At 52.6% G+C, this 15,657-nt stretch overlaps 1 protein-coding gene across 1 annotated transcript in view; it reads right to left on the bottom strand.

The window, feature by feature from the left end:
* The window catches only part of LOC124024793 (formin-2-like), a gene marked incomplete at its 3' end in the record, with an annotated part of 51,601 nt that overhangs the window by 4,398 nt on the left and 31,546 nt on the right, over positions 1-15,657 (bottom strand). Inside the window, exons 6-10 of the mRNA XM_046338545.1 lie at positions 14,210-14,221; positions 9,374-9,435; positions 6,649-7,568; positions 6,216-6,467; positions 4,844-4,988 (exon numbers count right to left, since the gene is read on the bottom strand). Of these exons, the coding sequence (XP_046194501.1) occupies positions 4,844-4,988; positions 6,216-6,467; positions 6,649-7,568; positions 9,374-9,435; positions 14,210-14,221 (1,391 nt within the window). The remainder of the gene's footprint in view (positions 1-4,843; positions 4,989-6,215; positions 6,468-6,648; positions 7,569-9,373; positions 9,436-14,209; positions 14,222-15,657) is intronic.

The raw sequence follows: 15,657 nt of genomic DNA on the forward strand, positions 1-15,657 counted from the left end.
CTGACGTCTGTGACCATTACAGTCGGTCAAATGTGAATTGGGCGACACACGGTAAACAGAAGTGACTGTCTCTTTAAATTCCACACAGCCAGTTAGGAGCCAGAGAGGTGCTGACATCATCAGTGATGACATCAGACTGGGGTTAGACCAATGGAAAGAGGAAACAAAGGGGCTTCATCTCAGATCATTGATGAGGTGAAACCATAGTTACCACAGTGTATGTAACTATACCTACTTTGATAAGGGGGGGCTTCATCTCAGATCATTGATGAGGTAAAACCATATTGTTACCAGTGTATGTAACTATACCTACTTTGATAAGGGGGGCTTAATCTCAGATCATTGATGAGGTAAAACCATATTGTTACCACAGTGTATGTAACTATACCTACTTTGATAAGGGGGGGGGCTTCATCTCAGATCATTGAGGAGGTAAAACCATATTGTTACCAGTGTATGTAACTATACCTACTTTGATAAGGGGGCTTCATCTCAGATCATTGATGAGGTAAAACCATATTGTTACCAGTGTATGTATCTATACCTACTTTGATAAGGGGGGGCTTCATCTCAGATCATTGATGAGGTAAAACCATATTGTTACCACAGTGTATGTAACTATACCTACTTTGATAAGGGGGGCTTCATCTCAGATCATTGATGAGGTAAAACCATATTGTTACCAGTGTATGTAACTATACCTACTTTGATAAGGGGGGGGGGCTTCATCTCAGATCATTGATGAGGTGAAACCATATTGTTACCAGTGTATGTAACTATACCTACTTTGATAAGGGGGGGCTTCATCTCAGATCATTGATGAGGGTTACCAGTGTATGTAACTATACCTACTTTGATAAAGGGGTTTGGTGAATGAAACCCCTGAAAACAAAATGAATGGATTGACTAAAATTCTCTTAAAACTTTTACCATGATATGTCCCTAAAATAAATAACAGCATATTTATTCAATTCATTTAAAGTAAATATTATCAGGCTTTTCAATAAAACCAAATCGTAGTGGCATTACATATAAAACAGTCTGTGTGTTCTCTGAGCCAACTGGCCTATGAAATCAGCACAGGCATTTCACACATATCACATTAACATGTAGCCCTCATTGAATCCTCATCAGCACAGGCATTTCACACATATCACATTAACATGTAGCCCTCATTGAATCCTCATCAGCACAGGCATTTCACACATATCACATTAACATGTAGCCCTCATTTAATCCTCATCAGCACAGGCATTTCACACATATCACATTAACATGTAGCCCTCATTGAATCCTCATCAGCACAGGCATTTCACACATATCACATTAACATGTAGCCCTCATTTAATCCTCATCAGCACAGGCATTTCACACATATCACATTAACATGTAGCCCTCATTGAATCCTCATCAGCACAGGCATTTCACACATATCATTAACATGTAGCCCTCATTGAATCCTCATCAGCACAGGCATTTCACACATATTACATTAACATGTAGCCCTCATTTAATCCTCATCAGCACAGGCATTTCACACATATCACATTAACATGTAGCCCTCATTTAATCCTCAGCCTTTTTCCTCTTAACGTAAAATCAGGTTCCTTAAAACAGGTCTTCAAATCTGACTAAAACTGCAAAACAATTTGATAAAATCCCAACGGAAACACTTCCTATAGCTGGCACAACGACCGGAATTAAAAACGAAAGAAAACAATGTTAATTAAAATGAAATGGTTTCCTCGGTAACCTCCGGCAGCTAGCAGGGGATAAAGGATAGCATTTAGTCCAATCAGCATCTAAGGAAACGTTTTAAAACACGGACCGTGAACTGCAATCATTCTCTATGGGACTGAGACGACTTCAAAGTTAAAGATTCTTTACCAGAGTATTTCAGGTCAAATCGCTGAAACAACATTAAAATTCCTAAACACTTTATTTGGTAATTCAAATAGCCTCCAGATTTAGGTCCAACCACAAGACAACTTTAGGAGAAAAGTGACGCCCGTTCCATCATTAAAAGACATAAAAAAGATTGGCTCAGGAAAATAGTATTTTAAATAGCAATATTTAATAACTGGGACCGGAACCCTCAGCCTATACGGGCGGGACCGGAACCCTCAGCCTATACGGGGGACCGGAACCCTCAGCGCCCTATACGGGCCGGGACCGAACCCTCAGCCGGGACCGGAACCCTCAGCCTATACGGGCCGGGACCGGAACCCTCAGCCTATACGGGCCGGGACCCGGACCCTCAGCCTATACGGGCCGGGACCCCCTCAGCCTATACGGGCCGGGACCCTCAGCCTATACGGGCCGGGACCCTCAGCCTATACGGGCCGGGACCCTCAGCCTATACGGGACCGGGACCCTCAGCCTATACGGGCCGGGACCCCTCAGCCTATACGGGCCGGGACCCTCAGCCTATACGGGCTGGGACCGGGACCCTCAGCCTATACGGGCCGGGACCCTCAGCCTATACGGGCCGGGACCGGAACCCTCAGCCTATACGGGGGACCGACTATACGGGCCGGGACCGGACCCTCAGCCTATACGGGCCGGGACCCTCAGCCTATACGGGACCGGGACCCTCAGACTATACGGGCCGGGACCGGAACCCTCAGACTATACGGGCCGGGACCGGGCCGGGAACCTCAGAGCCACACTATACAGGCCAGGACTGCTCAGATAAGCTACAGACCGGTGTGTGTCTCCATGTGGGCTTCCCTATAGCTGTAGCGTTGTTCTTTATTGATGACAGATCCTCGTTCTCCTACTCCAGTCAAAACACAGTGTGATTGATTGTCAAAACAACAAGCCTGATCACATCATCTGAAAGATGGTTAGACTGGGCTACATGGTCTGCCTCCAGGCACCCTGTTCCTTACATTGGGCCCTGATCAAAAGGACTGATCCTCATCCGAGCAGGACTGATCCTCAGATGGCCAGGACTGATCCTCAGGCCGAGCCAGGACTGATCCTCAGACCGAGCCAGGACTGATCCTCAGACCGAGCCAGGACTGATCCTCAGACCGAGCCAGGACTGATCCTCAGACCGAGCCAGGACTGATCCTCAGACCGAGCCAGGACGAGACCCCAGGACTGATCCTCAGACCGAGCCAGGACTGATCCTCAGACCGAGCCAGGACTGATCCTCAGACCGAGCCAGGACTGATCCTCAGACCGAGCCAGGACTGATCCTCAGACCGAGCCAGGACTGATCCTCAGACCGAGCCAGGACTGATCCTCAGACCGAGCCAGGACTGATCGTGATTTCCTCTTCAGGAGGACAGTCAGTAATTCTGAGGAAATGTTTAGTAGTGGAGAACTGAGCCTAAAGCGACAGGGACCTTTAATCACATCCATTTCCAGGTCAGTAGAACCCCCTCCCCAGACAGTTTCCAGGTCAGTAGAACCCCCCCCCCAGACAGTTCCCAGGTCAGTAGAACCCCTCCCCCAGACAGTTCCCAGGTCAGTAGAACCCCCCCCCAGACAGTTCCCAGGTCAGTAGAAGTTCCCAGGTCAGTCCCCCAGACAGTTCCCAGGTCAGTAGAACCCCCTCCCCCAGACAGTTCCCAGGTCAGTAGAACCCCTCCCCCAGACAGTTCCCAGGTCAGTAGAACCCCCCCAGACAGTTCCCAGGTCAGTAGCCCCCAGACAGTTCCCAGGTCAGTAGAACCCCCAGACAGTTCCCAGGTCAGTAGAACCCCCAGACCCAGAATATTCCCAGTTCAGTAGAACCCCCCCCAGTTCCCAGGTCAGTAGAACCCCTTCCCAGGTCAGTAGAACCCCCTCCCCCAGACAGTTCCCAGGTCAGTAGAACCCCCCCCAGACAGTCCCCCAGACAGTTCCCAGGTCAGTCCCCCCAGACAGTTCCCAGGTCAGTAGAACCCCCCAGACAGTTCCCAGGTCACTAGAAGCCCCCCCCAGACAGTTCCCAGGTCAGTAGAAGCCCCCCAGACCAGTTCCCCAGTAGGTCAGAGCCCCCCCAGACAGTTCCCAGGTCAGTAGAACCCCCCAGACAGTTCCCAGGTCAGTAGAACCCCCCCCCAGACAGTTCCCAGGTCAGTAGAACCCCCAGACAGTTCCCAGGTCAGTAGAAGCCCCCCCCAGACAGTTCCCAGGTCAGTAGAACAGTTCCCAGGTCAGTAGAAGCCCCCAGACAGTTCCCAGGTCAGTAGAAACCCCCCCCAGTTCAGACAGTTCCCAGGTCAGTAGAACCCCCCCCCCAGACAGTTCCCAGGTCAGTAGAACCCCCCCCCCAGACAGTTCCCAGGTCAGTAGAACCCCCTCCCCCAGACAGTTCCCAGGTCAGTAGAAACCACCCCAGACATTCCCAGTTCAGTAGAAACCCCAGAACCCAGAATATTCCCAGGTCAGTAGAACCCCTCCCCCAGACAGTTCCCAGGTCAGTAGAACCCCCTCCCCCCAGACAGTTCCCAGGTCAGTAGAACCCCTCCCCCCCAGACAGTTCCCAGGTCAGTAGAAACCACCCCAGACATTCCCAGTTCAGTAGAACCCCCAGAACCCAGAATATTCCCAGTTCAGTAGAAACCCCCAGAACCCAGAATATTCCCAGTTCAGTAGAAACCCCCAGAACCCAGAATATTCCCAGTTCAGTAGAAACCCCCAGAACCCAGACAGTTCAACTGAAGGAGAACAACAGAACAGCCGGAAGGATGAAATGTAGGAGAACTACATAAACATGAGGGTGATTGGACAATTAGACAGGAGGATAGGACTGGATGATAGGACAGGCGGCACTGGAACAGGACAGGAGGATAGGACAGGGGGCACTGGGACCTGACAGGGGTAAATAGGGGAGGGTATCTGATCTCACCTGTTTGGCTTTAGACTTGGTGATGGTATCTGACAGGGGTTTCTTCTTCTCCTTCACAGCAGTCTTGGAGAACAGCTCTACGAACTCCTCAAAGTTCACATCAGGCTCCTGTATCTTGTCCCAGACCAGCGACGTGCTCACCTCTCTAGGATGAGGGAAGAGTTAGTGAGGTTGTGACTGTTGGATCTTTACTCAAAGATCCCAGAAATGTTCCAGATTATTTGTGGGTAGCTAGACCTACAAAGCTCTATTCTTCATGGCTATCTGGCTGGCTAACAGTAGTGGCTGGCTAACAGTAGTAGCCAGCCATCTAGCCCCATCAACAGTAGCCAGCTAGCCCCATCAACAGTAGCCAGCTAGCCCCATCAACAGTAGCCAGCAGCCCCATCAACTAGCCCCATCAACAGTAGCAGCTAGCCCCATAGCAACAGCAGCTAGCCATCAACAGTAGCAGCTAGCCCCATCAACAGTAGCAGCTAGCCCCAGTTAGCCCTAACAGTAGCAGTTAGCCAGTTATCCCTAACAGTAGCAGCTAGCCAGTTAGCCCCAACAGTAGCAGCTAGCCAGCTAGCCCTAACAGCAGCTAGCCAGTTAGCCCTAACAGTAGCAGCTAGCCAGTTAGCCCCATCAACAGTAGCAGCTAGCCAGTTAGCCATAACAGTAGCAGCCAGTTAGCCCTAACAGTAGCAGCTAGCCAGTTAGCCCTAACAGTAGCAGCTAGCCAGTTAGCCAACAGTAGCAGCTAGCCAGTTAGCCCTAACAGTTAGCCTTAGCCCTAACAGTAGCAGCTAGCCAGTTAGCCCTAACAGTAGCAGCTAGCCAGTTAGCCCTAACAGTAGCAGCTAGCCAGTTAGCCCTAACAGTAGCAGCTAGCCAGTTAGCCAACAGTAGCAGCTAGCCAGTTAGCCCTAACAGTAGCAGCTAGCCAGTTAGCCCTAACAGTAGCAGTTAGCCAGTTATCCCTAACAGTTTTCCATCTTTAATCATAATGAAGTGGGACGAAGACTCTTTATGACCTGATCCTAGATCACCACTCCTACTGAGACTCTTTATGACCTGATCCTAGATCACCACTCCTACTGAGACTATGACCTGATCCTAGATCACCACTCCTACTGAGACTCTTTATGACCTGATCCTAGATCACCACTCCTACTAAGACTATGACCTGATCCTAGATCACCACTCCTACTGAGACTATGACCTGATCCTAGATCACCACTCGTTCTCTAAAGCCTTTGTCAATACAGGTCCAGATGTTTATGTAACTAGCATAGCTGTCATCATATGATAGCTTTTTAGCATAAAGCTTTAGAAACAACTGCTGAAATAAAACAAATGTCTTGTTAAATACATTTAATTGATTGATTACTTTTTGTGTTGAGCTGAGTTGAGCTGTATCCTGGTCCAGTAGAGAGGTTTCATGGGTCTGGGGGGCTCCACCACTCCTTTCCGGGGGGGTTTCTCCTGGGCCATGCCTAGAGCATACAGTCCCATGGGCAACGGAGGGACCAGGGAGCCTAGGGCACATGGTGGAGGAGGGCCACAGCCAGGAGGAGGAGGAGGAGGAGGAGGAGGTCCTCCCATCCCAGGTAATGGTGGAGGGGGTGGGGAGGGCCCATCCCTATCATCCCAGGTAAGGGAGGGGTGGAGGTGCCATCCCCATGCCAGGGAGAGGAGGGGGTGGTGGGGGCATCGCACCCCTGGTAGAGGAGGTGGAGGAGGTGGTGGAGGCATTGCACCCCTGGTAGAGGAGGTGGAGGAGGAGGTGGGTAGGGAGGGAGGAGGTGGTGGAGGCATTGCACCCCTGGTAGAGGAGGTGGAGGAGGTGGTGGAGGCATTGCACCCCCTGGTAGAGGAGGTGGAGGAGGTGGTGGAGGCATTGCACCCCCTGGTAGAGGAGGTGGAGGAGGTGGTGGAGGCATTGCACCCCCTGGTAGAGGAGGTGGAGGAGGTGGTGGAGGCATTGCACCCCTGGTAGAGGTGGAGGAGGTGGTGGAGGCATTGCACCCCCTGGTAGAGGTGGTGGTGGAGGAGGAGCCATGGAGTGACCAGGTAAAGGAGGTGGGGGTGGGGGTTTAATGCCACTCGGCTGCTGTTGGCACGTACAGACAAATGCTGGTGCGACCTTGGGGGAGAAGGGTATGGGTAGGGACAGGGCCAGTTCTGGGGGGAGTTTCAGGGGACAGGAGGAAGACGAAGAGGACTCTCCTCCAGCCTTGTTCACAAACAAGGGTGGCATCTGGTCCGGTAAAGGCACTTTAAACTTATAGCTTTCCTCCATAGGTGACGTCTGGACAGACTTGGCCTCCAGACAACTCAGGAGACAGTCAGTCTGTTGGTCTACATGGCAGACCTCCTTCACCATCCTCTCCTCAGTCTGTAGGTCTACATGACAGACCTCCTTCACCATCCTCTCTTCAGTCTGTAGATCTACATGACAGACCTCCTTCACTATCCTCTCTTCAGTCTGTAGGTCTACATGACAGACCTCCTTCACCATCCTCTCCTCAGTCTGTAGGTCTACATGACAGACCTCCCGGTACAGATCCCCCTCCACACCAGCCTCCGGCTCCTTAATGCTAATAATATCTATGTCCAGCAGGGGGTGCTGTTCCTCCAGCTCAGCTATCTTAGTCCGCAGGTCCTCAATGGTCTGTTCTAACTGCTGGATCACATTGACGTGCTCCTCTTTCAGCTTCACTGTTTTCAGCACTGACTCCTCCTGGAGAGACAGAGAGGGGGCCAGAGAGTAAGAGGGGGGGCAGAGAGTAAGAGAGGGGGGGGGGGGGCAGAGAGTAAGAGAGGGGGGGGGCAGAGAGTAAGAGAGGGGGGGGGCAGAGAGTAAGAGAGGGGGGGCAGAGAGTAAGGGGGGCAGAGAGTAAGAGAGGGGGGAGGGGGCAGAGAGTAAGAGGGGTGGGGCAGAGAGTAAGGGGGGCAGAGAGCAAGAGAGGGGGAGGGGGCAGAGAGTAAGGGGGGGGGGCAGAGAGCAAGAGGAAAACAGTGTTCATATAAACCTGCAATATGTTAACTGTTTTATAACCAGAAGGAGGACAATGTTATATTCAACGTATTCTTGTTAGAGGCAGGGCTTCTTGTAGAGGAGCTAAATGACTTCATATGGGACAAGATGGCAGCTTTCAGAAGGACAATACTTCAACAACAAGAAGCATCTCCAGGAGACACAGATAAGAGATACACATGGGAGAGGTCAGAGTCTGCCAGATACTGGTCCACACACACCAAGACCCTCACTTACAACTGCTATTAAGAGTATTCCACTAAACTAGTACAACTCTTAGTGGATGCTGCCCCCTTGTGGTTAATCAGGTGAAGGAGGCCAGGGCTATTCATGATGCTATTCTCTCCAAAGGGAAAGCCTGTACAGTCCTATAGATAACCTCTCATGTAGGGTTGGATGCTGCCCCCTTGTGGTTAATCAGGTGAAGGAGGCCAGGGCTATTCATGATGCTATTCTCTCCAAAGGGAAAGACTGTACAGTCCTATAGATAACCTCTCATGTAGGGTTGGATGCTGCCCCCTTGTGGTTAATCAGGTGAAGGAGGCCAGGGCTATTCATGATGCTATTCTCTCCAAAGGGAAAGACTGTACAGTCCTATAGATAACCTCTCATGTAGGGTTGGATGCTGCCCCCTTGTGGTTAATCAGGTGAAGGAGGCCAGGGCTATTCATGATGCTATTCTCTCCAAAGGGAAAGACTGTACAGTCCTATAGATAACCTCTCATGTAGGGTTGGATGATTCCCTACTGATTTAGGAAATCTTACCGGGTACTTTGCAAACCTAGTCTGAGAATAGGGAGACTAGGGAGGATAGGGAGACTAGGGAGACTAGGGAGACTAGGGAGGATAGGGAGGATAGGGAGACTAGGGAGACTAGGGAGACTAGGGAGACTAGGGAGGCTAGGGAGGATAGGGAGGATAGGGAGGATAGGGAGGATAGGGAGGATAGGGAGGATAGGGAGGATAGGGAGGATAGGGAGGATAGGGAGGATAGGGAGGATAGGGAGGATAGGGAGGATAGGGAGGATAGGGAGGATAGGGAGGATAGGGAGGATAGGGAGGATAGGGAGGATAGGGAGGATAGGGAGACTAGGGAGACTAGGGAGACTAGGGAGACTAGGGAGACTAGGGAGGATAGGGAGGATAGGGAGGATAGGGAGGATAGGGAGGATAGGGAGGATAGGGAGGATAGGGAGGATAGGGAGGATAGGGAGGATAGGGAGGATAGGGAGGATAGGGAGGATAGGGAGGATAGGGAGACTAGGGAGACTAGGGAGGATAGGGAGGATAGGGAGGATAGGGAGGATAGGGAGGATAGGGAGACTAGGGAGACTAGGGAGACTAGGGAGACTAGGGAGACTAGGGAGACTAGGGAGACTAGGGAGACTAGGGAGACTAGGGAGACTAGGGAGACTAGGGAGACTAGGGAGACTAGGGAGACTAGGGAGACTAGGGAGACTAGGGAGGATAGGGAGACTAGGGAGACTAGGTGGACTAGGATGACTGACCTGAAGTTGGCCGACTTCTTCCCTCTGATGTCTCTTCAGCCCCAAGATGGCTGCCTGGTGTTCTGTAGGAAGAGAGACAGGATACTTCTATATTATTACAACCAGAATACAACCACAACCATGCACGGTCAACTAGACCAGACCACTTTCTACTGGTATTAATCACTACCAGAATACAACAATGCAGTCAACTAGACCAGACAACATGCTACTGGTATTAATCACTACCAGAATACAACCATGCACGGTCAACTAGACCAGACCACTTTCTACTGGTTCTAATCACTACCAGAATACAACCACAACCATGCACGGTCAACTAGACCAGACCACTTTCTACTGGTTCTAATCACTACCAGAATACAACCACAACCATGCACGGTCAACTAGACCAGACCACTTTCTACTGGTTCTAATCACTACCAGAATATAACCATGCACGGTCAACTAGACCAGACCACTTTCTACTGGTTCTAATCACTACCAGAATACAACCACAACCATGCACGGTCAACTAGACCAGACCACTTTCTACTGGTTCTAATCACTACCAGAATACAACCACAACCATGCACGGTCAACTAGACCAGACCACTTTCTACTGGTTCTAATCACTACCAGAATACAACCACAACCATGCACGGTCAACTAGACCAGACCACTTTCTACTGGTTCTAATCACTACCAGAATACAACCATGCACGGTCAACTAGACCAGACCACTTTCTACTGGTTCTAATCACTACCAGAATATAACCATGCACGGTCAACTAGACCAGACCACTTTCTACTGGTTCTAATCACTACCAGAATACAACCACAACCATGCACGGTCAACTAGACCAGACCACTTTCTACTGGTTCTAATCACTACCAGAATACAACCACAACCATGCACGGTCAACTAGACCAGACCACTTTCTACTGGTTCTAATCACTACCAGAATACAACCACAACCATGCACGGTCAACTAGACCAGACCAATCACTTACAACCACAACCATCACGGTCAACTAGACCAGACCACTCTAATCACTACCAGAATACAACCACAACCATGCACGGTCAACTAGACCAGACCACTTTCTACTGGTTCTAATCACTACCAGAATACAACCACAACCATGCACGGTCAACTAGACCAGACCACTTTCTACTGGTTCTAATCACTACCAGAATACAACCACAACCATGCACGGTCAACTAGACCAGACCACTTTCTACTGGTTCTAATCACTACCAGAATACAACCACAACCATGCACGGTCAACTAGACCAGACCACTTTCTACTGGTTCTAATCACTACCAGAATACAACCACAACCATGCACGGTCAACTAGACCAGACCACTTTCTACTGGTTCTAATCACTACCAGAATACAACCACAACCATGCACGGTCAACTAGACCAGACCACTTTCTACTGGTTCTAATCACTACCAGAATACAACCACAACCATGCACGGTCAACTAGACCAGACCACTTTCTACTGGTTCTAATCACTACCAGAATACAACCACAACCATGCACGGTCAACTAGACCAGACCACTTTCTACTGGTTCTAATCACTACCAGAATACAACCACAACCATGCACGGTCAACTAGACCAGACCACTTTCTACTGGTTCTAATCACTACCAGAATACAACCACAACCATGCACGGTCAACTAGACCAGACCACTTTCTACTGGTTCTAATCACTACCAGAATACAACCACAACCATGCACGGTCAACTAGACCAGACCACTTTCTACTGGTTCTAATCACTACCAGAATACAACCACAACCATGCACGGTCAACTAGACCAGACCACTTTCTACTGGTTCTAATCACTACCAGAATACAACCACAACCATGCACGGTCAACTAGACCAGACCACTTTCTACTGGTTCTAATCACTACCAGAATACAACCACAACCATGCACGGTCAACTAGACCAGACCACTTTCTACTGGTTCTAATCACTACCAGAATACAACCACAACCATGCACGGTCAACTAGACCAGACCACTTTCTACTGGTTCTAATCACTACCAGAATACAACCACAACCATGCAGTCAACTAGACCACATGCTACTGGATGATATGTGATACAATGATTACTTCAATTCACAATCCGTACAATCATGCTGTTTCTTAGAATGAAATGAAAATGGCCATTTAATGTGACCATCAGAAGTTGTCTAAAGCCTCATATCAAACCAATAGTTAGGGGGAAAGCAACAATACATCTAGCAGCCTGTTTTCTTTTAGGTGTTAGACTCTTATCAAACCAATAGTTAGGGGGAAAGCAACAATACATCTAGCAGCCTGTTTTCTTTTAGGTGTTAGACTCAGCAGCAAGGACAGGATGTATGTCAGGGGGGACGCGACAGGATGTTTGTGAGGGGGGACGCGACAGGGTGTTTGTCGGGGGGACGCGACAGGGTGTTTGTCGGGGGGACGCGACAGGGTGTTTGTCGGGGGGACGCGACAGGGTGTTTGTCGGGGGGACGCGACAGGGTGTTTGTCGGGGGGACGACAGGGTGTTTGTCGGGGGGACGGGTGTACAGGGTGTTTGTCAGGGGGACGGACGGGATGTTTGTCAGGGGGACGCGACAGGGATGTTTGTCAGGGGGACGCGACAGGATGTTTGTCAGGGGGTTTTGTCAGGGGACGCGACAGGGTGTTTGTCAGGGGGACGCGACAGGATGTTTGTCAGGGGGACGCGACAGGATGTTTGTCAGGGGGACGCGACAGGATGTTTGTCAGGGGGACGCGACAGGATGTTTGTCAGGGGGACGCGACAGGATGTTTGTCAGGGGGACGCGACAGGATGTTTGTCAGGGGGACGCGACAGGATGTTTGTCAGGGGGACGCGACAGGATGTTTGTCAGGGGGGACGCGACAGGATGTTTGTCAGGGGGGACGCGACAGGATGTTTGTCAGGGGGACGCGACAGGATGTTTGTCAGGGGGACGCGACAGGATGTTTGTCAGGGGGACGCGACAGGATGTTTGTCAGGGGGGGACGCGACAGGATGTTTGTCAGGGGGGACGCGACAGGATGTTTGTCAGGGGGACGCGACAGGATGTTTGTCAGGGGGACGCGACAGGATGTTTGTCAGGGGGACGCGACAGGATGTTTGTCAGGGGGGACGCGACAGGATGTTTGTCAGGGGGACGCGACAGGATGTTTGTCAGGGGGACGCGACAGGATGTTTGTCAGGGGGACGCGACAGGATGTTTGTCGGGGGACGCGACAGGATGTTTGTCAGGGGGGACGCGACAGGATGTTTGCCAGGGGGACGCGACAGGATGTTTGCCAGGGGGACGCGACAGGATGTTTGCCAGGGGGACGCGACAGGATGTTTGCCAGGGGGACGCGACAGGATGTTTGCCAGGGGGACGCGACAGGATGTTTGTCGCGACAGGATGTTTGCCAGGGGGGACACAGGATGTTTGCCAGGGGGACACAGGATGTTTGCCAGGGGGACACAGGATGTTTGCCAGGGGGACACAGGATGTTTGCCAGGGGGGACACAGGATGTTTGCCAGGGGGACACAGGATGTTTGCCAGGGGGGACACAGGATGTTTGCCAGGGGGGACACAGGATGTTTGCCAGGGGGACACAGGATGTTTGCCAGGATGTTTGCCAGGGGGGACACAGGATGTTTGTCAGGGGGACACAGGATGTTTGTCAGGGGGGACAGGATGTTTGTCAGGGGGGACAGGATGTTTGTCAGGGGGACACAGGATGTTTGTCAGGGGGACAGGATGTTTGTCAGGGGGGGACAGGATGTTTGTCAGGGGGGACAGGATGTTTGTCAGGGGGGACAGGATGTTTGTCAGGGGGACAGGATGTTTGTCAGGGGGGACAGGATGTTTGTCAGGGGGGACAGGATGTTTGTCAGGGGGGACAGGATGTTTGTCAGGGGGGACAGGATGTTTGTCAGGGGGGACAGGATGTTTGTCAGGGGGGACAGGATGTTTGTCAGGGGGGACAGGATGTTTGTCAGGGGGGACAGGATGTTTGTCAGGGGGGGACAGGATGTTTGTCAGGGGGGACAGGATGTTTGTCAGGGGGGACAGGATGTTTGTCAGGGGGACAGGATGTTTGTCAGGGGGGACAGGATGTTTGTCAGGGGGGACAGGATGTTTGTCAGGGGGGACAGGATGTTTGTCAGGGGGGACAGGATGTTTGTCAGGGGGGACAGGATGTTTGTCAGGGGGACAGGATGTTTGTCAGGGGGACAGGATGTTTGTCAGGGGGGACAGGATGTTTGTCAGGGGGACGACAGGATGTTTGTCAGGGGGACAGGATGTTTGTCAGGGGGGACAGGATGTTTGTCAGGGGGGCAGGATGTTTGTCAGGGGGGGACAGGATGTTTGTCAGGGGGCAGGATGTTTGTCAGGGGGGGCAGGATGTTTGTCAGGGGGGCAGGATGTTTGTCAGGGGGCAGGATGTTTGTCAGGGGGGACAGGATGTTTGTCAGGGGGGGGGACAGGATGTTTGTCAGGGGGGACAGGATGTTTGTCAGGGGGGACAGGATGTTTGTCAGGGGGGGGGACAGGATGTTTGTCAGGGGGGACAGGATGTTTGTCAGGGGGGACAGGATGTTTGTCAGGGGGGGGGACAGGATATTTGTCAGGGGACAGAGAGGGGAAAGCTGTGCTCAGAATATCAATCCATTTTTGCCTGCCTAAGCACTGACTCATTGTTGCTATGCAACCTTGGCCCTTTCAATAGCATGTGGGACTACAGACAGACAGACAGCACATGACGAGCAAGGCCAAAAAGAAAGTTAAATGACCATGCAGAAACACATTCACAATGTAACTTACCTTCATCGCCCTCTAAAGGTATCAGAGCAGGAAAGAAGAGATCCAGATTAGAAACAAGTCTTTCCTTAAATCTACACTGTTGGGTTAAATTAACGCTGGTCAAATGTATCAAGGCACAGAGACGCAACGTCCTCTTAAAACCACTGGTATAAAGCAGGAAGCTCAACTATAACAGAACAAAAGCCGAGGCTACGACCCCTCCGCCCTGGCTAAGGGACGAGGCTACGACCCCTCCGCCCTGGCTAAGGGACGAGGCTACGACCCCTCCGCCCTGGCTAAGGGACGAGGCTACGACCCCTCCGCCCTGGCTAAGGGACGAGGCTACGACCCCTCCGCCCTGGCTAAGGGACGAGGCTACGACCCCTCCGCCCTGGCTAAGGGACGAGGCTACGACCCCTCCGCCCTGGCTAAGGGACGAGGCTACGACCCCTCCGCCCTGGCTAAGGGACGAGGCTACGACCCCTCCGCCCTGGCTAAGGGACGAGGCTACGACCCCTCCGCCCTGGCTAAGGGACGAGGCTACGACCCCTCCGCCCTGGCTAAGGGACGAGGCTAAGACCCCTCCGCCCTGGCTAGGGACGAGGCTAAATCGACCCTCCGCCCTGGCTAAGGGACGAGGCTACGACCCCTCCGCCCTGGCTAAGGGACGAGGCTACGACCCCTCCGCCCTGGCTAAGGGACGAGGCTACGACCCCTCCGCCCTGGCTAAGGGACGAGGCCCTGGCTAAGGGACCCCTCCGCCCTGGCTAAGGGACGAGGCTACGACCCCTCCGCCCTGGCTAAGGGACGAGGCTACGACCCCTCCGCCCTGGCTAAGGGACGAGGCTACGCCCCTCCGCCCTGGCTAAGGGACGAGGCTACGACCCCTCCGCCCTGGCTAAGGGACGAGGCTACGACCCCTCCGCCCTGGCTAAGGGACGAGGCTACGACCCCTCCGCCCTGGCTAAGGGACGAGGCTACGACCCCTCCGCCCTGGCTAAGGGACGAGGCTACGACCCCTCCGCCCTGGCTAAGGGACGAGGCTACGACCCCTCCGCCCTGGCTAAGGGACGAGGCTACGACCCTCCGCCCTGGCTAAGGGACGAGGCTACGACCCCTCCGCCCTGGCTAAGGGACGAGGCTACGACCCCTCCGCCCTGGCTAAGGGACGAGGCTACGACCCCTCCGCCCTGGCTAAGGGACGAGGCTACGACCCCTCCGCCCTGGCTAAGGGACGAGGCTACGACCCCTCCGCCCTGGCTAAGGGACGAGGCTACGGGCTCTCCGCCCTGGCTAAGGGACGAGGCTACGACCCCTCCGCCCTGGCTAAGGGACGAGGCTACGACCCCTCCGCCCTGGCTAAGGGACGAGGCTACGACCCCTCCGCCCTGGCTAAGGGACGAGGCTACGACCCCTCCGCCCTGGCTAAGGGACGAGGCTACGACCCCTCCGCCCTGGCTAAGGGACGA

The sequence above is a fragment of the Oncorhynchus gorbuscha genome, unplaced genomic scaffold (genome assembly GCF_021184085.1).
Source record: "Oncorhynchus gorbuscha isolate QuinsamMale2020 ecotype Even-year unplaced genomic scaffold, OgorEven_v1.0 Un_scaffold_1997, whole genome shotgun sequence".
NCBI classification, from domain to species: Eukaryota; Metazoa; Chordata; class Actinopteri; order Salmoniformes; family Salmonidae; genus Oncorhynchus; species Oncorhynchus gorbuscha.